This window comes from Uloborus diversus, chromosome 1 (genome assembly GCF_026930045.1).
Source record: "Uloborus diversus isolate 005 chromosome 1, Udiv.v.3.1, whole genome shotgun sequence".
NCBI classification, from domain to species: Eukaryota; Metazoa; Arthropoda; class Arachnida; order Araneae; family Uloboridae; genus Uloborus; species Uloborus diversus.
Genome location: NC_072731.1, coordinates 136937581 through 136960131, shown reverse-complemented (window position 1 = coordinate 136960131; position 22551 = coordinate 136937581). Strand labels below are relative to the sequence as shown.

Sequence of the window (22551 nt, the reverse complement as noted above, 5' to 3'; positions counted from 1 at the left end):
TAATTTTAAGGATTTTTTACTTGTAAGGGACGAACTTTTATGTATGTTTTTTCATGCTACATATTTTTATCACTTTCGATTTTAACGACGAAACTTTTTTGCCCTCAATTTGTGTAATGATTTTTTTTTGTAACTATTGTTTCAAGGAACTTTTTAACATGAATTGACTGAAGAGTGCTGTTTAATATATACATTAGATCGCGGTTCATTAAAAAGAGCAACTGTTTTAACTTTTAAAGCAGTTTCTATTTCTGTAAGGTACTGTACTCTATTATTGAAAGGTACACATTTTTATTTATGTTTTTTTTCATGTAATACACGTTTATTACTTTCGATTTTAATGACGAAGCTTTTTGCCCTCACTTTGGTAAATGATTATTTTTTGTAACTAAAATTTCAAGGAGTATTTTAATATGAATTCTCTGAAGAGTGCAGTTTAATAGATACATGAAATCGTGACTTTTGAAAAACACCAACTTTTTCTTTTAAACCCAGCTTCTATTTGTATAAATGTATTTTAAAATGTTGATTTTTTTTTTTTTTTTTTTTTTTGGAGGAATTCATAGCAAATGAAAATGAATTAAAGCTTTTAACAACTATTAGCGAGCCATGCATTAGAAATGTGGTACATGACCATTACAAGCTTAGCTCTCACACCATTTCCTTGATTTTGAGAAATATTATGCAAACGATTTATGCATACTGTTGAATAACTTCTCCAAAAAAAAAACTCACAGATAACTCATGATAAATCTAATTATATTTTTTACTCTGAAATATATGCATCAGTATTGTCTTTTTATACGAATCCTTTAGTTTGTTTCAATTGTTCAGATGTTTTGTAATTATTGTTGGGTATTGGAGTGATTTTTTTCTCAAAAATGTATGCTGTTTCTTTTGTTTGTAACAGTTAGAAATATGGCTAAATATTGGTTTCCATCTTATTTTTTTTCATTTGTCTGTATTTTTTTCAAAGGAAATCAATACTACTGTAAATCATTCGTGTGAAAAATGCAAAATATTTATTAGTTTATGAATAAGAAATATGCACTTAACGTTTATCTTCCCCGTCTGTCTTGATCATTTTACAATTTACAGTAAGCAAAATTTATTTCGTACTTTCTTTTGCATTATGATTTGAAGTTGAAGTGTATTTTCTTTTTACCCATTAAAATTTTCATTTTTATTCATTATCTATATATTTATTGCGAATATAATATTTAATGTGTCATGCATGAATTTTAATTTAGTTTACTATTTAAGAACTATTTGTGTCGATATTAAAACTCGAACGATATAAATTTTTAATTTAGAGATGTATCGGAGTATTTCATGTAAAAATTAACTGTTTTTTTTTAATGGATTATAAAAAAATCTAAATTTTCATTCACGGTAGAGCTATTGTGAGATGTAAACAAACCGCCTTCACGGGCGGCCATGTTGAATGAGCGCGCAGGCCTTGTGTTAAGATGGCTGTGCTCTAAATCAGTTTATGATGGGCCGGTATTTTCCACTAATTCCCTAGCTGTTTAAAGGACATAATATAGTCTTGAGACTTACACGTTTTTGAAAGCTTTCACTTTGCCTTTTCCTTTAAAACAACTTACCAAATTGCATCCAGTAAAGACATGAAGCCCGATTAATCCCTTAGAAACCTCAGGTCCAAGATTGCTGGAAATTGCACTTGCATTAAAAAATTCAAACCCTTTGATTCTTGTAAAATAAAAAGGGAGGATTTTAACTCTTCTGGAAAAGCTACAGAAAGAAATACATCTGTAGCAGGCAGGGTCAATATCATGATATTTTTGAAAATATCGAAAATATCTGATATTTTGATATATATCCGATATTTTAAATCAGCACAAATTCAAGTCTTCAAAATAGTAAATGCATCTTTAAATTACTCTTTTCTTACATTGTTAAATTAGAATAATAAGACTAAAAATGAAGGTTTCTTTCATTATTCATACCTAATATTTCATTTAACATTTTTATCATTTTTAATGGAGTTAATTTAGCATTAGCTTTTTTAATCATTTTTCTTCTATTAACTAGTTTTACAGTTATATCATTAGAAAAAAAAATATGCATTAGTTGGTGCACAGACAAAGACATTTTCTTTTTTTTTCTGACCAATGTTAAATATTTAACTAGGCACTTTTAATATAAATTAAAATTATTACATCAGGGGTCTGTCCAGGGTTTTTCACAGGGTCCGTTTTTTGTGAAAAATCAAATTTTTTTGTGAAAAATCAAAAATTTTTTTTATGAAAGATCGTTTTTTTTTTGTAAAATAAAATTATTTTGTAAAAACGAAAAATTTAAATTTATAAACAGTAATAAATGCGTTTGGGGGAGGGGGAGGCTCATGGAGCAAACTACGGCATTGAAATAATTTGTTGGAAGTTTTACAGTATTTTTTGTCTTTTCTAGGGCATTTTCGAAGGTTATCATAGCAATAGGGAGGTATCATTCTCCAGCGGATGGTCAACCTAGATGTATCAGTATCTATATACCGTTCCACATCTTGTTAAATTGTACTAGAAATTTTTTCTGAAGATTTTGTATAAAGAGTAAAATCATAAAATAATTGAAAAAAAAAAAATCAGGCAGTTGTTCAGTATTTAGCTTTTTGGCGCATGAAATTTTTACAGAGCACGAAATTTCGTTTTAAATTTATAATTTTAACAAAAATAAGTATAAATTTTTTTTGTTTACCTCTGAATAAAGCGTAGTAAGCATTTAAAAAAATGCAAAAAATTCCATTCCTATAGCGGATGCAAAAAGATTGAAATTTTTGAAGTGAAGGCATCAAAAGTATAAGAACGGAATATAAAAGAATTTATATTAGTAAAATCTTTTCAAATTGCATATTAAAGGTTAATGATAAACATATTGATAATGTCTATCGACATAGTTGAAACAAAAATATAATTAAACCATCGAACCGTCTTGACACTTTTAAAAGAACACGAAATTCTGCTTAAACTAATGATTTCACTAAAAATAATGAGAATTTTTATTTATTTGCCTCGTAACAAAGCTTAGTTAGCATGAAAAATGAGTAAGATTTGATTGTCATACCGGATGCAAAGAGATCGCGTTTTTCAAAATGAAGGCATCAAGAGTGAAAAACAGCAAATAAAAGAGTTTATTTAAGTAAAACAATTTTAGAATTGCATTTTAAAAGGTTTACATGATGAATATTATTGATAACCACCGACATTTTCGCCGAAAATTCGTTGTTAGAAAAAAAAAGGAGGTGGGGTAATGTATAACAATGGACAATAGCAGATTCCCGATATGGACATAGGAAAAAAAATACAGGAATTCCGGTTTATAACCGATACACGAGCACCCCTGTTAGCATAAAAAATTCAAAACTAATATAATTTCTTCTTAAGATAACGTTAAAACATCACACCATAAAGGCACAAAAATTGCCAAGCTGGAAAATGTTAGGAATACTTTCCAAGTCCCTGTGAAAGGTTTACTAGACGTTTATTTATTTAGCGTTAATGTTAATTTTATAGTTAGTAACCATATCTGAAGCGATCACATTTCTTCCCCAACCTATAGCTATTCTATTTGTTAGCAGTACCAAGTTCAATTCGCTGATATGTGTTATTATTGTTTAGATTGAGAGCAGAGGGAGAAAGGTGCTGAGGCAGCAATATCAATATGCAGAGGCCATAACATTTTCAGAAAAATCTATAACAACAACATCGTTGCAGGCTATTTTTATTCTGCTGTGATAAAAGAAACAGTATGCATCACAGAAATATGCGGACTTTTCTTTTGAAAAATTAGCCGTTATTTTGCTTTTAAATTTGCTTTTACAGTAAATGATTTGTGAAAGATCCTTTTTTGTTGATTAGAATTTTGTGAAGGGTCCGTTTTGGTTGATCGGAATTTTGTGAAGGGTCCGTTTTGGTTGATCGGAATTTTGGGAAGGGTCCGTTTTGAGTAATCGTATTTTTGTGAAGGGTCCGTTAACGGACCCAAATTTCCCCTGGCCAGACCCCTGTACATTATTAATAATTTTAATAACATAAAATTTAAAAAAGGAATATTATATTACATTGTTACATTAATGATGTATGAATACATAATAAAAACATAGTGTATAACTTTTTGGTTATTTTTAATAAAAAATGAACAATATTACTATGATTAATATAATTTTTATACTGAAAATACCGCAGTTGGAAAAATAAATATTGAAAATACCAAAATATCATATCTTTTCAAAATAAATACCGGATATATATTGCAAACCCTGGCAGGGCTTTTAATGATTATGTTTTTAAAATTAATAGAAGCACGTGCAACACTCAAAATAATACAAGTGTCTGCTTCTTGGCGAACACACTCTAAGAGTTGACACGGATCAAATATCTATTTGTATCTCACTTATCATCATCATCACAGTCGGCTCAATGACCCATTTTGGGCCTCAGCCTTCTTTAAAAAATTCAGTCAGGCTGTTCTCCTCTTGGCCTTGGACCTCAATCTTTAGGCCTTAAAAAAATTAAAATCAAAGTCCAGAGAGTCGACCCATCTCTACCCCTTGGTCCAAAAGGGACTACATTGAAAACTTTCAACACAGCTCAACCATTTTCCATTTTCACGAGATGGCCAGCCTCTCAAATTCTGTTCAGTTAAATAAATTTTGAAATGTCAACATCCCAAAAGAGTTTATGTTAAAAGTCATATTTTTTTCATTTGTAGTGGTATTGAATTAAAGACGAATACAAGGGGGGGGGGGCGATCCTTTGAGAGTCCCCATGTAGCATTTTTTCCGAATTGAGGCCCTAAAATGAAAGTATGGACCATCTTTGTTGTGGCATTAAGGGAAAAAATCAAATTCTAATTTCCCTCTCGGAAAGCTTTTGGAACCGAAATTTCAAAAAAATTTTAGACAATCTTTGTTGATGTTAGGAGAAGGAATTAGGAGGCCTTCTCCCAGGCAATTTTCAAAACTTTAGTCTTAAAAATGCAATTGTAGGCATCTCATTTAGTGAGTGCTAAGGAAAGGAATGAACTCGCCGACTTTCCTCCGGTAATTTTCAGAACCTCAAGTTCCAAAAAGCACAATATTGAACGACTTTTCAATGATAACAGTGGGGGTCAAAACATTCCTCCAGAAATTCCGCAAAATTAAACCCCTAAAACGCAGTTTTAGAATACTGTATCAACGGGAAAAAGAAAAAATAGGTTCGGAGATCTCAACTAAACCTCTATAGTATTTCAAATAAATATTATGTGGCACTGCCTCCCCCCCTCCAGCAGGTGTAAATCATATTCATAGAAAGAGATCAGGCAAAAAAAAAATTGCCCCCTCCTTGAACAATTTCTGGATCTACCCTTGTATTGAATCAGATGTGCGATATATTCTCTACATTTTAAAAATGACTTTAATTAACGCCGTTTTTTTTCACTTGATCCCAAAAACTTTTTCATTGACTTTGGTAGTTTTTAGGGGTGACTTTTGAACTTTGATAATTTTAATTCCCATAATGATTCTTTTTTCCCATTTTGAATCTTTTATACTAATGTCAGGGTAAGTATCTGCTCCAAAATCTATATGTTTACAACTGAATATATTTCCTAACTTCAAGATATAATTTAATAAATGCACTGCTAAATCTTCATATGTATGGGATTGATGACTCGCATAATAGAACAAAGGCATTCCACCAACAATTAACATTGCATGAGATTTAAATTTAAAATCATGTGAAGTAATATCTGCTTGTGACATTTGTTTTAAATAATGCTATTGAGTTACTTTATTTGTTTTTATTTTGCTGCCATCAGTTACCCAAAGCTAGTGAAATGGGGCTCAAGATGTATTTCATGATTTCTTCCAAGTTTAAATTTCAAACATTTAGCCTTTTGTTCAAAAATTTGAAAACATTCATTTTCAACTTTAAATGCATTTTCTAAATCAGAACGAACAGCGTCATGCACAAGAGCTGTTTGTCCAGTTACAAAATTAATCAGTTCCTTACAATTTAATTCAAATGGGTAACACCAGGGGTGACAGTGGACTGAAGCAAAATTTTCTGAAGACAGTGTAATTTTTGGAAACTGCAAGGAAGCCAAATCTAATGGAATCTAAGTAACTTTAAAAAAAACCAACTCTTTTTTTTAACTAATTCATAAAGAAATCACTTAAAATTGAACCAAATATATTACCACTTCCAGTTCCTTTCTAAGTTGCAAGACTGCTTTTTCCCTGTCCGCAACCAGCTCATCTAAGTACTGGTAGCGAATCTTCTTCCGAGCTCTACATTCCCTCGCACTCTGTCGACTTCGCTCCAATTTAGCCTTCATATCAATCTTAGCCGACTTTCTACCAGGCTTTCGACCCTTGCGACCTTCTTTCCTATCCTCCTTATCAGGACTCCCCTGAAAATGAGCATGCAGTTTAATTTGATATGAAATTATTAACATAATAAGAATAGATCTACCTGATTTTTAATGATCAGAACTATTATTCATGTACATTGTACATCCAAACATAATAGAACAGAAACAAAAATGAAATAACACAGCATTTCATTTAAACATTTACAAATCAAAGTGAAAAAGGAAAAAAAACATAAATTTTATCCTACTATAGCCTTTTAACAAAGGTTAATAATCATTGAAAAGGAGAAAAATCAAATTCCTACAATAGATGCAAAAAGATCGTATTTTTTGTAAGAAGTAGAGATGCAAAATTTCCAATAGAGAAAAAAAAAGTTTAAAACCAATTTTTTTTTTCTGAAAAAAAATGGAAAAATTGATTTTTCCATTTTTTTATTAAATGGAATTATTTATTATTAATATCATTAAATTCATTATTAATATCATTCAATGATTATTTTTAAAAAAAATCAATTTTTTCAATTTCTTTTTGTTCAGAAAAAAAATGGAAAATTTGATTTTTTTTTTTTTTTTTTCAAATTAAAATGTGGTTGACTAGTTATATTTTCTTTAAACACATAAACAATGCTAAATACTTTATGCAAACTATTTTTTTAAAAGAACGTACACTAAGCTTTTAAGCCTATTTAAAAGAAAAATAACTAGTAGCTTTCTTTTTATTTACATTCCAGGGAGGCCACTAAAGGGCAGAAAATCCATGCCAAATTGGAACTGTTACATGCCCCGGGCATGTCCGCAAATCTACTTTTTGAGTAATGAAAATTAATAGCTCTTGAGATTATTTCTTTATGTTGTAATGAACACCTATATTTTCAGCTTTTTGATCATTCTTTTCAAATTAAATACATTAGTTATTAAACACTAAGTAACAAATGTATGCACAAAGTTACCAGAAACTCATTTTAATCTGTGGTTTTGCACCAATATTACACTCTGTTCACGGAGTACGTAGACCAAAAGTAAACAAAAAAAATTTCCCAAAGGCTTGCTCCGCTTGCCTGCGGTCACGGCACTTTAGATATTTTGACTTCAATGAAACAAAAATTAACAAATTGGATTTGCATTCTGTCTGTTTGGCACTAATTAGTTATCTAAGCCACACATGTGATTGAGTTTGTCAAATGGTGCAATTCTTTGCCTACATCCAGTCTATCTTTCCCGTGAATAAAGTATGGAAGTAATAACATGGAATTTGAACTCCATTAAAGTACAATATTTGTTCATGCAAGAAAACTTTACAAAAATAGAAAAACTAGTCGCATAACAATACGAGTTTATCAATTCTCAAGTTTTTGTGAAATCTAAGTCATGAGATGTTACTCTTTAACTGCAAGGACAGATACAAGGGAGGGGTGGTGGGGGCAATCCCCTTCCCTTGAGGGACCTTGCACTAACAATTTTTCTGAATTAATGTCCAAAATGCAAGTGTAGACCATTTTTGATTGTGATAAGGAAAGGAATGCAGTTCAAATCTCTCCCCCGGAAATGTTTTGGAATTGAAGTTTCAAAAAAGCAGTTTTAGACTATTTTCGATGATGTTAGGGGGGAGGAGGTTTTGAAGCACTCCAACGGAGTTATTACAAAATCAAAGTTATTAAAAGCATTTTTTTTTTTTTTTTTGGAATTCCTCTGTCAATTGAAAAGGAAAGAAATAGCCTCTGGCACCTGCTTGGCTAAATCTCTATATTTTAGCTGCTTTTGAAAGAAATGCCATTCTCAAGCCTGTGCATGTACAGATCAGATCAGGGGCTTATTACAAGGAAACTTTTTTTTAATGCAAGAATATGTGAGCTTTTGAATGGAATGCATGACTTTGCATGCATTGAAAAAACAGGCTCATCGTAATCTCAAAAACTGTCTACCATATTTTTCACTAACTTGCGCTTTTAAACACTGCCTTAGGGGGAGGTCGGGGACGTTGGACCGGTCCCAATTATTTTAATACTATTAATATTTTTTATTTCATTTTATTACTAACAAATAGCTTCTATGGTCATGCAAATCCCATAATGAAATCACATGGTAATTATATTGAACAAATTCTATTCCAGAAAGCCTTTTTTTAGTAGTCCTGAGTAATTTTCAGAAAACTAACTTTATTTTTTTAAATGGTTTTCATCAACATTGTGGGAAAAAAAATTGAACTGCTTTCTTAAAGTAAGTTCCTTTAATTCGATATACTTGGCAATTTTTGAGCAATGACGATTGCTTATTGTACTCATTTGACTGTTTTGAATTCCTATCATTTTATTTTCCCACCAGCACCCTCTTCAGAATCACCGTCGATCAGCTCCTCACAATGCTGCTCCTATAGCGAAAATCGTCTCGAGGTTGCGTCAATATCCTACACTTACACGCATACGTATGTACACACCTACACACACACACATATACATACACCTACACATACACACACAAACACATACACACACAAATATCCAAACACTCATGCCTGCACACAGAAACAAACACACATGCCTACACACACATACACATACCCCCTACACACATACACATACCACCCTACACACAAACCCCCCGCACACACATGCCTACACATACAAACACACTCGTGATTGCGAAAAACATAATTTGAAGTCAAGATGTCAAAATTCAAATTATTTTTTTGAGGAAACACGATTGCTTATTGTTCTCATTTGACTGTTTTGAATTCCTATCATTTTATCATTTTATTTTCCCACCAGCACCCGCTGCCAGCACCACCGTCGCGTCGATCGGCCTCACGATGCTGCTCCTAAAACCGTCTCCAGGTTGCGTCCATATCCTACACACACATACACACACTCATGCCTGTGCACAGACACAAACACACACTCCTACACACACACACGCCTGCACACTGACACAAACACATATGCCTACATACACACACACGAACGCCTAATACACACACGCGCGTGTACACACACAGCACTGCATACACAACACGCACACACATGCATGCATACACAACACGCACACACATGCATACATACACACACACACGCACCCACACACATGCGCCTACACACACACACGCTCGTGATTGTGAAAAACATAATTTGAATTCAAGATGCCAAAAATTCAAATTTAAATATACAGTAAAACCTGTAAAGTTGACCACCCTTGTAAGTTGAGCACCTGTTTATGTTGACCGCTTTTGTCAGGAACGGAATTAGTTCTATCTCATATAATGTAGGAAAACCTCTGTAACTTGACCACCTCTCTATGTTGACCACTAATGTTCGCCAAATTTGGTTAGGAGTATTGTAGAAAACCCTTTGTAAGTTGACCACTTGGTTTATTATTTTTTTTAAACTTTCTTCAGCAAATTATTTTATTTCATTATTTATTTGTTTATTATTATTATTTTTCATAGCTTTCCAAAAATGTTTTTAATGCTTTGATGACGGAACAGCATTTTACTAACTAAACAGCAGCATAAAGCTTATAAAGCTTAACGCTGCTCTTTATTCTCCAAACTTGTTTTTCATTTGTTGTTCTATTTGAGATAGTTTTTTGTACTCTGTTCAATGAAAACAGGTGTCAGTAGTAAAGTTCAAAGTCTTTTCTTTCAGTTGCAATTGTTGTGACAACACAGGAACTGTGCTAAAAAGAGAAGGCACGGATCTATACATTTTGATTCCCCTGCAACAAAATATGTAGGGCCCATACCTACAGGCCAGCAGTGTCTCTTAGTAAAGTGAATAAGTCTTACTACTAGTTTTTTTTTCTATTTTTTCTTCAATTTCTAAGGCCGTTAGCCCCTTAAGGACACGGGCCTCTCGCACTGCGGGTACGCAGATTTGGGCTTGCTAATGAGTAAAGTTACATGCTTCTGGTGCAAGGGATTAAGAAATAAGACATTTTGATTTTGCTTTATGAACTAGGAGAGTTGAGCTTGTTGCTCTTTGTGCTATAAGTTTTACATAAAAAGGCTTCAAAAAGAAAATTAGCTGAACTTGAGATTAATAAAAAGTATGAAATATTAAAATTAACTGAAAATGGAAAAAGCCAGAGAATATTAGCTGGCATATAAGGAATTTCTAAAACTAAAGTGTCTAATATAGTTAAAAACAAGGAAAAACTAACAAAATTATTTGAATAGTATTTTTAATTATTGTTTCACTTTCAATAATATTAAACAATGAAAATGAGTTGAACAGAAAGAGTAAGGGTGAATTCCTCAAAAAATGAATACATAGTGCAAGAAATGACAAAAAATTTAAAAAAAAAGTATTACCGCCCTTTATAAGTTGACCACCTGTCTAAGTTGACTGCCAAAGTACTGCACCGCGAGTGGTCAACTTACACAGGTTTCACTGTATTTCTTTTTTTTCATTTTTTGTCAAAAAGAAAAAAATTATGACATCACTTTTTCAGACCAAGAAAGTGGGGTAGGTTGGTCCACTCTTTGTGGGGCACGTTGGACCCAACCAATCTACCCCACAATTTAAAAACTTTTTTTTGCACTTAAATCTTAATAATTATAACAATATTCTATGATTTTTCTTTTGATTTTTAAAAAATAATTGCATACTAATGGTGAATGCCCCCAAAACAGAATACTACTAAATTTGCAACGTATGTCGCAGAACAGATGCCTGAGCTGCAGAATAGTTCTGTTCAAATGAGACAGGAAAACTGACAAATTTTCTGCAGAAATTTTTCAAATTTCAGTGAAATTTCCGTAGAAAATCTACAGAAACCACCGTGTAGAAAATCTGCAGAAACTGCAGTGTCGAAAATCTGCAGAAACTGCAGTGCCAAAAATCAGCAGAAACGGCGGTGCAGAAAATCTGTAGAAACTGCAGATTTTCTACAAATATTTTCCAACTCAAGATAGAATTTTACAGAAATTCTGCAGATTTATTAAAATTAGAAGAAACTCTAAAATTCGCAAAAAATTACAATAATTTGGCAGAAAGCTCGAGGGTTGAATTCGATTAGTCCTTTGTAGGACTTTCCCAATCGATCAACATCCACTGCAATTTCTGCCATACACTTATGTTTTGGAAACATGCCAACATTAAAACACTTCCATCACCGGAAATTGAGTGTCTTGTTTGAGATTTCAATCTCTTTGCATCCAGAAAATATTTCAATTATTTAGAAAGTTTTGAAGTGTTTTATTATATACAACCCAAACTCAACTCATTTTATTTATTATTTCAGTATTTTTTTTATTTAGTAACATTATTTTAATTGCTCCTTCATGCCATGTAAAATTAACCAAAAATATGTCGTTTAACACCTACTACACATTTTTATAAAATTTTGTATCTATGCATTTTAGAAAGCATATAAACTATTTTTGGAGAATCTCAATCGGTTTAAGTTTGACACTTTGTTAAAGTTTTTTTGATTTTATAGCTTTCATGATCAACTAATTTTCCAAATTCAGTGCTCTTTAAATAGTCATGTGGTTGAAAGCTGTGATGTTTCCGGAAATATCTCATTTCCACAGAAATAAATAGCAACAATTGTTTTTTAAAAAAAACTATATGAAACGATTTTGATTTTTGGCACCCCATTTGTGGAAAATGTCACGTTTTTCGTGTACAATGCTCGAAGTACAAGTACTTGCAGAACAATTTTGGTCAAATGATTTTACGTTGCAGTACATCGTAAACTATTCTCCTTTGGGGGTGAATGCTTATTGCTGATTTTAAATAAAGATGATTTACCAAAAAATCAATTTAATATGTTATATTGATCTTTAAACTTAATATTTTTCACTCTACACACAACAGAGAATAAGGTAGTTACAAAGTTTAATGGTATTTATCACTAAAATTATAACAAATGTTGTTTGAGTTATGCAGTCCAACGTGCCACACCCATGGGGCACGTTGGTCCACTTTAAGAGGTTCTGTTAAAAATTAGTATAAAAAAGTATCAATTCAACACTTCCAATAAAATCTGTGGTGTTGAGAAGTGTTTAGTGAAACTTATTGTAGAAAATCGAACAAATAATTAAATTTTTTGATGAGATAAAAAATAAGTAAAAAAGCGGACCAACATGCCCCACCTCCCCTTATAATATATAATGAATTTCTTTCTATTGCTGAAATTTGTTAATTCAAATCTGGCATGATACATAATTTTTATACCTTATATATATTTTGTAAAACTTAAACAAGCAAGTTTAGTTTTAAAAAAAACTGCATGATGCATTGCATGCAAAACCTGCGTGATGCATGGCAGTGGCGTACCAAGACAGATGGGGGCCTGGGGCGCTACTCGAAATGGGGGCCTACCTGGTATTAAAACTGAAGTTTCTCAAACTATGTGTACGTACCATATATTACAGTAATTATTTTAAGTGGTACATTTTTACATATTTCAGTAGTGTTGGTTTGATTTCGGACACTATTGTAAATACCACAGTAAAACATATGGTTTTAAGTAAAATTTAGTAAATACTACATTTTTAATAAAATTGTGCTTTGTCAGAAAATATCAAAAACAGAAAAAAAAGTCCTAAAATTATATTGTATCTTAAAAATTTATTGCATCTGAACATCCAAGTACAGTGAACAGAAACGTTTAGGCATTCCAGATTTAATTAATTTTAAGATAAAAATTGGCTTTTACAGAAAAAAACCCCTTTACTATTCCTTTGAGCAAGACACACCAGGGAACTATTTACCTGATAACATCACCTAAACTCAGAGAAAAATATTTTTAAAACATGCTTACCTAAATAAGGATGAAATTCACACGTTCAGTCTAAATAAAGCTTTTCTGCTAGGTCTCACTCACAAAAAAAAAAAAAACGCTCTTTATGTTCTTCAGACAAAAAAACTCTGGTGTGACCCTATACTTGCCTGGCGCGTTTGATTGAAGTGTTGAAGTGGAGAAAACGCTCTGCGCGGCTTCGCTGGTAGAATTAAAAATATTTAATGTTCGACAGAAATTAAGACAAAAAAATTTTGCATATGAAAGCACTTAACAAAATAAAAGCAAATGATTTTTATAGGTTTAGTTAATTTAAAAATTTGAGGCCCCCATTAAATTCGTGGCCCAAGCGCTCATGTGCCTTTGTACACTAGGACGGGTCACTATGAAAAAAAGTCATATTTAACAAAATTTATGATATATACTCGCATATATAGGTAACTGATTAATATTTCTAGTCATGATGTATATGACAGATCTACCGGAAAAAATAAGATACAATTTCGGGGCTTATGTCAAAGCGGGGCCTGTGGGACATAATTTGCCCTCTCTTTGTTTAGGCAAGAGTCACTGAGAAAATATTCATTATACATAAAAAGTCAACTTTTTATTTATCTAAACCATGACATAAGGCACGTCTGGTGAAAAAGAAAACAAATTAAAATTTTGGGGCCTATGTCAAAGCGGGGCCTGGGTATCTTAAACCCTCCATTGATCCCGAAGAGGTATTGATTGTATCCCTGAACAAATATTTGGTCTTTAAAAAAATTATGATTTATTAAGCCAACTTGTTTAAGCATTCAAACCAAGATATGCGACAATATTGGTGAAAACCAAAAATTGAAATTTGGGGGCCTGTGTCAAAGCGGGGCCTGGGGCGGACCGCCCCCCCCTTCGGTACGCCACTGATGCATGGCTACATCGCGATGCATCACGATGAAGAAATTCCTACATTGCCCAGCCATAGTAGTAAGAGGTAAGTTAAAAAATCAACTGCTTCCTCAATGGAACATTTCTGGATTCATCCTTGTTTAACTCATATTTGAAGGTTAATGAACGTTTTATAATTTCTACTAGTGAATTTACTGTTAAATTTTGAATGTTTTAAGGAGGGGGGGAGTGTTTGTTGTCTTTAATTACAAACTCACTTAATCATTAAACAGTATATGAATTCAGACATGATGGCAAATTACTGTAATTAATTGAAAAGTAAAAATTATAGAAAGACAGGGAGTCCAAAAAGTCCTTGACACATTTACAAAAATCACGGAAAAGCAATAAATTGTCGTATGAATATGCAGTTTGCGCCATACTACTTTACAAGTTCAAGAGTTTTTTTTTTTATGACATAAAAAAATGTAATAATAAATATTTAGTTCTAAACATTTAACAATAAAGTCTACTGCCGTTTAGATATTTTTCATATTTCTTTATTTTTGTTCTTTATACATTGCTATACTATAGCAATATATGAAGAAAACTTTCAACGTTCTCAAAAATAGCTTACAAACAGTAACTTCAGAATTATTAAATGCTTAACTATGCACAACAATGTCAACCTTTTTTGTGTAAAATACAAAGTACGAAATGTATTTCGTTACCTTACCGGGAGAGTGCAGCACTAGGTCTTTTATTATTACAATTTTTTATGGTGTTATATATATATAAAAAAAAAAAAAAAAAAACTCTTGAACTTGCAAAGTATTATGGGGCAAACTGCATATTCATACAAAAATTTCTTGTTTTTCTATGATTTTTTTAAATGTGTCAAGGACTTTTCGGATACCCTGTACTTGCTTGCAGTGTAAAATTTTATAAATATTTTCAGAGATTTTTTTTTTTTTATGACATGTTTTAGTGTTTGAATTCTGTTGATTTCAGATCATTGACACAGAAAAATTAAATAAGTATAAAACAAAAAGGAATCGGCCGTTATTTTTGTAGACCTTTACGGGATGAAAGAAAGCGTTGAGTTTTACACCAGCAGTGTCAATTATGCTTCTATAAATAAATCCTATAAACTGGAACAGGCAATACAGGTATTTCAGAGAAAAGATATAGATAGCTTAAACGAAGTAGGGTTTGAACTACCAAGACACTAAGCGCTTTATAATTATTAACTTCCATTTATATGCAGGTAGATTTTGCAAAAGAAAGAAAATGCTAATGAAAGATTGCAAAAAAAAAAAACTTTAAAGAGAGAGAGGCAGATTTTAAGAACTTATTTTTTAGTAAACAATCACAACACATTCACTGATAAATTCTGCTTCTTTCACGCTTATTAACAGCAGACCTGTTATTATTTATTTGAATAGATTTTTTTTTTTTTCAATTTTAGTACAAAAAATGAATAGTAGCATTCATACATTCTAGAAGATAAAAAGAAAATTTCAGTCATAGAAACAAAACTAAAGACGAAAACTAATTGCACTTAAATTTTCTTTTTTTAAATAGCTGAAAATTTGATGAATTTGAGTAGAAATACATTAATTAACACGATATTTTAAATAAAAATCTTACTCAAGACCACCGGTCCTACTCGCACGCTAAATCTCTGCGGAGCAAGTCAACTACGCATTTCACTGACGACGCTTATGGATTACTTCCCATCCCCCCCTGTAGCTAAGGCAAAATAAACTCGTCCAAGTTTCGAATGTTAATTTTATCAAGGCAAAAACCAATGTTCCTTTTTATTGAATATGCAATACTTTCTTACAAGTTCGAATAATTATTCAGTTCAAGCAGTCGAGGGATGAGAAAGCCTTCTTTTTATTTATTTTTTTCAAATGCGTAATAACTGTGCAAACGAAATTCCCTTCGATCAGAGTATGTATTTTCTAAGCATAAAATCAAACTTTTATATGGAACTGACGATAATATTTTAAACCATAATCAAATAAAGTAGAGTAAAACAGTAATAATAAAAAAAAACTGATGAACGATTCGATAGCTACAATCGGATGGCAACAATCCTAGGGATGGGACTTGATTACGTTGGAAGTGTACGATTCTCCCATTTCGAATTTAAAACGGATTGCTTCGGGTGTTTATTTTTAAAACTAAAAATGTTCACACAAGAATCTTCATCACGAACGCGAAAACAAAATGAATCAATCATAAGAATGATTCAACAAGACATTGTAAAATCAGATTTGCATGTGAAAGCTTATATACAAGACATCAGAGAGTGCAGTGGCCCCACTGAAGTATTGAATATAATGAATATGCAAGTATCAGAAAACATGAAAGCCATGAAAAAAGCTATTGAAGAATTAGAAGTCCTTGCCAGAGAAGTGGACAGTGAATCAGACAAACATGAACTTGTTAAAGAAGTGGAAAAACATCGTAAACAATACGCAAGTAATCAATTAGCTCTCCGAAAAGCTAATCTTGCGTGTCAGACAATTATTGACAAACAAAACAAAGAAGAACTCTTTGAAAGGACTACTACGTTACCACGCAAACGAGTTCGAGCTGACAAAGATAGTTTAGTAAAACAGTCATCTACCATCACAGATAGCTTGGTTGCTCTCAATAATATGATGAGTATACAAGTGAAACAGAGTGAAGAAGCTTTACACACTTTAGCTAGCTCATCGACGGTGGTTACTGACACTAAAGAAGAATTTAAAACTATGGGCAGTGCCATAAATCAGTCTAAGAGTTTGCTCCAAAAGTATGGAAGACGTGAAGTGACGGACAAAGTTGTACTCATAGTTGCAGTTTTATTTTTTTTGTCGTGTATATTTTACATAGTGCAAAAAAGATTGTTTTAGCACATCAATGTTGAGTTATGGATCTCTTCACAAAACCAAAATCTGACATTTATGTTTGCAATTGAATCAGATATAACTAAAGGACTTAATGACTTTGTTGAAACTTGTTGAGTATCAAAAAATATTTTCTAAACAAAATGTTTTTATGAACTACATTATTGCAATGAAAATTTGTTGGTGTGCACATAAATCATTTTTGTTAAAAGGGCGTAAGTCAACACTGTTCCGTAAATTTACTCGCTCCCTACCAACAAAACCTATAAATATTATTTCAGAAGAATTAATTACATAATATTCAGTAACATATAGAAAAATTATGCAAGTCTCTAACAGGGATTTTTTTTAGAAGCATGTAAAGTAAAATATTTTGATTTTTAATTAATGCATTCCCCAATTAAATTATTTTAGATAAGAGACCACCCTGTGAAAAAAATGTTTAGAGGTTTTGTTAATCTTGTTTAATGATTGGGTAAATTATTATAGCATACAGTCCCTAATTTTATCTACAACTCATTGAAATTAAACATCTTCATTCAAGATTGTTGCTCTTTCATCTTCTTAAATGATTTTATATTTTATGATAGTATGATACTTATTTGCTTTGAAATGCGCCAATTTTGATATTGTCATAATTTAGTTAATGTGCAGAACGTTTGAAAATGTTTGATAGAAAAAGGATTTTAAACGTACTATTAATTGATAATAGCTGAAGAACGGACAAAATAATTTTGTACTTCTAATTTTAAAGATTAAATGCTTTAAACTATAGATAACTTTCAAATACAGTCGAACGTTATTAATGAGGGCTGTAAAGTCATGGAGTCCGACTGGTTTTGGGTTAAAGGAGCTTGGAGTCGAAAGTTTAAAATTCCAAAAGTTGGAGTACGTCATTTTCCCTCACAGTCTTCAACTCTTCCAGTGCTTGCCAAGTTGGAGTCTGATTTGCTGTAAAGAAGTCAGTCAAAGACTAAAATTCCCAAGACCGGTCATTTTCCCTCAAACTCTGCAGCCCCGAGTGTAGTTAGTCTTAGCAGTAATTCGTTTTAAACATGTTCGAATAAATTAGGTTCAACAGTATATAAACACTTTGTATGTGTTTGACTTTCTCTCTTTTAAAATGATAAAATGTATTGTAATAACATTATTTACTAGATTTCATTGCATAATTGTAATCTTGTAATATTTTCTCTAGTGTAATAAAAATTGAAATTAACTGTACTTGCTATTATATTCCTATTAATGCAATATAATATTTTTACATGATTTTCATTCCTAGAATGTTTTTTGAAATCATATTAATATTTATAGCTATAAAAACTAATATTGATTTGAAGAAAAAAATTTAAAATTTTCATTTAATCATTCACAAAACAAGTTCAAAAAAAAAAAAAAAAAATTGTTAAATTAAGTATCAACTTAGAATTACATTTTAAAATGATCAATTGAATCTAAAGATTTTATAAAATATATTTAATTCAAAAATCTCACTCTCTCTAAGTAAACTAAAAAACATAAAGCTATTCATTGCTTTATATATGTGCTTAATACAATTCCAAACTTTTAATAACATATTTCATAACATTTGATATTTAAAAAACATATTAAATCTAAAATTCTTCTGTTTAAAATGAATAATTATGAACTCAATATATTTCCGAAATTTTAGCTCAAAGTTAGAATGGTTCTTTATGTTAGTAGATCTCTTTCTATGCATTTAAATTGAAGTATAATGCAAATCAGGCAAACAGTACACAGTTAAGATATTAAAGAAGTCTGAGAAAAAGTTAGTGATTGAATGAATCAGCCTCTAAATTTAGATTAAAAAGGTCAAACAGATTTTTAAAAACCTTCAAATTAATGCGTTAGATTGAGTGAGAGAAAGCTTTCTTCATGTTGAAGAACGGGATCAAAAATATTTACATGTGTCCTTTCTTTTTATAGTAAATTTCTGTAATTGTCTTAGTTTTCTGTCTTTTGCTAAATGTGTTAAGTTCCATGGACTATCAAGTCTGGTGAAATTATATGGAACTTCACATGTATACTTTGATATATAAGAGTAAGTAAAGAATGAAAATTAGGATACATTCCTACAGTGAAATGTATGGAACATAAATCATAGAACAAAAGCAAATAATCACTAAATGATATAAAATGGCAGTTTTGGCTATATCTGAAACCACCAAACCATTTTTAAGAATGAAATCCCTTCTGAAAAAGGTGGGAATGTCACTGAACTACCCTAAATATTTTCATATACTTTTATTACAAAATTGTATTGTGTCATATTCCATATTAAATCAACAAATTGGCTGTGCCGCACCATTTTTAATTTCGATGGAATTTGGTAGGTAATATGTATCAACATACCCCAAACTGTTATATTTTTCATCATGAAGGATTGTTAATATCAACCTATTTTTTTCTGTGCTTTTAGTATATAAGAAAAAAATATTAGCTTCCTAGTGCAAGTCCCTCACCAACTTTTTTAGGCTCAAAATGTTGAAAACGGCATTTTTTCAACCTTGATTTGACAACGGAAAATTTCTAATTAGGCTTAACTTAAATCTTTTCTTTTTATGCACAAATAAAAGTTTATTCTTTCACTTTTACAATAAGACTTGTTTGATCTTCCTGCTAATTTAAATAAATTTTCTAAAGCTTTTAGAAAAAGGATAAAAAATGCCTAATTTTACTCATCCGCAGAGCAAAAAAATAGCTGTATCTCAGAAATAAAATTTTTCCAGCAAAAAAATATAACAGTTTCGGGTACAGAATATTGGTTCATATTACCTAACAAATTTCATCGAAATCAAAAATGGTGTAGCACGGAAATTTCTGAAAATTAGTTAATATTATATGGAATGACCTTATAATAAATATATCCTGCTGTATCAGAATACCCTTGTTTGACTGCACTTTCCATTGACTGAATATTTGCTAAGCTTTATTGCTCCAGTGTGGTGAAATATTTCACATTGTTTCACAATATTGACTATCATTTATTTTGAAATTAGTTGTGTATATGTGTATTATATTTTTATTACTACTATGTTGACTTTTGAATATTTTAACAAATGTTAATAAAGAAGTTTTTAAAAAAAATTGCTTCTGATATGTTTTTGAAAATAGAATTTATCGCGAACTACATCATTCGAATCCTTAAAGAAATTCACTATATTATACAGAACATTTTTTTTTCCAATTTAGTCATTTTAATTATGGAAGTAAAACAATAAAGTAAATTACTCACAATTTTGAAAAATGCAATAATTACATCAATATTTTCCTTTGCATCCTAATGTGCAATTCTTGAACTGAAAACAATTAATGCTGTAAAATATGCGACACACTTCATTAACTTCTTATTAATTCACAATACCGTATTCATTCAAAATATTTATGTTGATGTCTTAAAATAACACAAAACACTATATCAAGTGTAGTTATCCTCAAAATTTTTAATGTACAAGATAAATGTTTTTTAAAATAACAAATTCCAATTTTAAATGTATCAAGAAGTACCTCTGAATCACCAAAATTATCTTTTAAGTGTTGGAATCGATTGATTTAGAATTAATTCATTTATTTTTCCAGTATTTTGACAATAAATTAAACGTATGTTGTTTACTTATTGCAAAAGCTGTTTTATAAACAAAGACTTGAACTGAGGACATTAATATTGAAAATAATTCCGAAGACATGACAAGATCTTAGTTAAAAGATTTGAATTGAGGGTTTTCTCTCATACTGTATTTCAGTTAACGTATAAGAGTAACTTATACGGATAATATAAAGAGCTTCTAAAATTCAATTAGGCTTACCTTTACATCAAAACAAAATCACATGACCATGAAAAGAACTTTTACTTGGGGATACCAATCGATTAGATTTATATGATACCAAGAACTTACTTTTTCCTTTGCTCCATAGTCACGGTTTTTATTTTCAATAGCTTGCATTGTAAATTAACCACAATGATAGCTATCCGTAAGGTCCGTATTTAACAACATACCAGCGTGTGATTGTTTACCTCTGCAAAACTGCCATAAAAATCAGCAGAATGACGCAACTCGTGACGTAATTATTTAAATACCTCATTGCAAAACGTATCTGCGTAACAGCAAAGTAATTTATTCGGAAATAATTATTAAAATACTTCAAAAATTGTTTTAAAATAAAAAAAGGATCATATCTATGAAACCAATAAAAACTTAATTATTATGTGCGGTGCTATGAGCACGTGAGATCCGGCGCAGCTATTGAAGATCAATAATATTTTTGCCGTGTTTTCAAGTGACACGTATGTGTTATGAAGTTAGTTTCTTAACTAGTTCATATGATTTTATTGTTTTAAATTATGTGATGCTCATAGCATAAATCATGTGACTCATTTTTATATGGTGTTTTACAAGCTTTTTAATCTGCAGAAAAAGTTTTATCATGGAAAACTTATATCATAAAACACATGCTTTATTGGAGGAAGTTCACAGATATTTCGTCCGTTTAGAACGTAGTACACCTGAAAAGGCTCCTGTGATAGAAAATGACATTCAGAACGTTCTAGACTGTATCAATGACAACTTGTCTAAATTAGATATGTTAGTCAACAAAGAAGTTCCAACGCGACGAGTTGCAGCTAGAGTACAAGTTGATCAACTGAAATATGATTGTCGTCATTATCAAACTTCTTTGCAAAATGCTGTTCATCGGCGATTAGTTCGAGAGCAAGAAAATCGGGAGCGTGAAGAACTACTGTCAAAGAAATTTACTACAAACGAACAAAATACAACTATTATGATTGATCACGCTTTGCAACATCATCAAAGTCTCAACAATGCTCATCGGGGAATGGATGAACTAATAGGCTCTGGATCTAGCATTTTAACTAATCTTCGAGAACAAAGAGTTACTCTTAAAGGAACCCATAAGAAAATATTGGACATAGCTAATACATTAGGATTGTCAAATACTGTTATGAGACTTATAGAAAAACGAACATATCAGGATAAATATGTTTTATTTGGTGGTATGTTAATCACTTGTGTAGTTATGTTCCTTGTTGTAAAGTATTTAACATAGTATTAAATAATGAATTTAACCCTACCAAATTTTTTTACTGTACCTCTTGAGTAAGAATTAATCAAAGGTTTCATACAGTATCTCACTATCATGTACACCATCGTTTCCTAATCGGTGGTTCGAGAACTCCTGGAGGTTCGTGAGAGGTACAAAAGGGGTTCGCGAAAATGATATTGTAATGGCGGAAATATAACATATTTGAGATGAAGTCTCATGTTCAAGCGTTTTTTGTTCATTTATTCAGATCATTTTTTTGATTGACTGATTTAGCGTTAAGAATAAATGTACTATTGTAATAGAGAAAGACATTTTGAATTTCATTATCCCTTTTGGACTAAGTTTTCGTGCGAAAATAAATTTCTGCATGTAGAGATAAATGCAGAGGGAAATTAAATGTTGAACCTAATGTAAGACTGAAACTGTCTGACAAGACATTTGATTCAAACTTTGAAATTCTTTGTTCCATAACCATTCCATTAAGGATTTTTTCAAAATGAGCCGAAGCACAAAGAATTTATCACTCTGTTTTATTGTATTTATCTTGTAATAATGTTTTAGCTATCATTTTAGCTTGTAGCAC

The 22551-nt window shown here is 31.2% G+C and overlaps 3 protein-coding genes across 3 annotated transcripts in view; 2 read left to right on the top strand and 1 right to left on the bottom strand.

The window, feature by feature from the left end:
- Positions 1-20943, bottom strand: part of LOC129232365 (REPTOR-binding partner-like) — a 32652-nt gene extending 11709 nt beyond the window's left edge. The window contains exons 1-2 of the mRNA XM_054866519.1: positions 20804-20943; positions 6202-6414 (exon numbers count right to left, since the gene is read on the bottom strand). Of these exons, the coding sequence (XP_054722494.1) occupies positions 6202-6414; positions 20804-20851 (261 nt within the window). The 5' untranslated portion in view covers positions 20852-20943. The remainder of the gene's footprint in view (positions 1-6201; positions 6415-20803) is intronic.
- LOC129232357 (vesicle transport protein SEC20-like) lies at positions 16117-18100 on the top strand. Its single transcript, XM_054866507.1, has one exon. The coding sequence runs from the start codon at positions 16182-16184 to the stop codon at positions 16890-16892; it is 711 nt and encodes a 236-aa protein (XP_054722482.1). The 5' UTR covers positions 16117-16181; the 3' UTR covers positions 16893-18100.
- A 215-nt stretch (positions 20944-21158) lies between the features above and the next one.
- LOC129221470 (Golgi SNAP receptor complex member 2-like) lies at positions 21159-21987 on the top strand. Its single transcript, XM_054855955.1, has one exon. It carries the CDS (start codon positions 21333-21335, stop codon positions 21969-21971), a length of 639 nt encoding a protein of 212 aa, XP_054711930.1. The 5' UTR covers positions 21159-21332; the 3' UTR covers positions 21972-21987.
- The last annotated feature ends 564 nt before the right edge of the window (positions 21988-22551 follow it).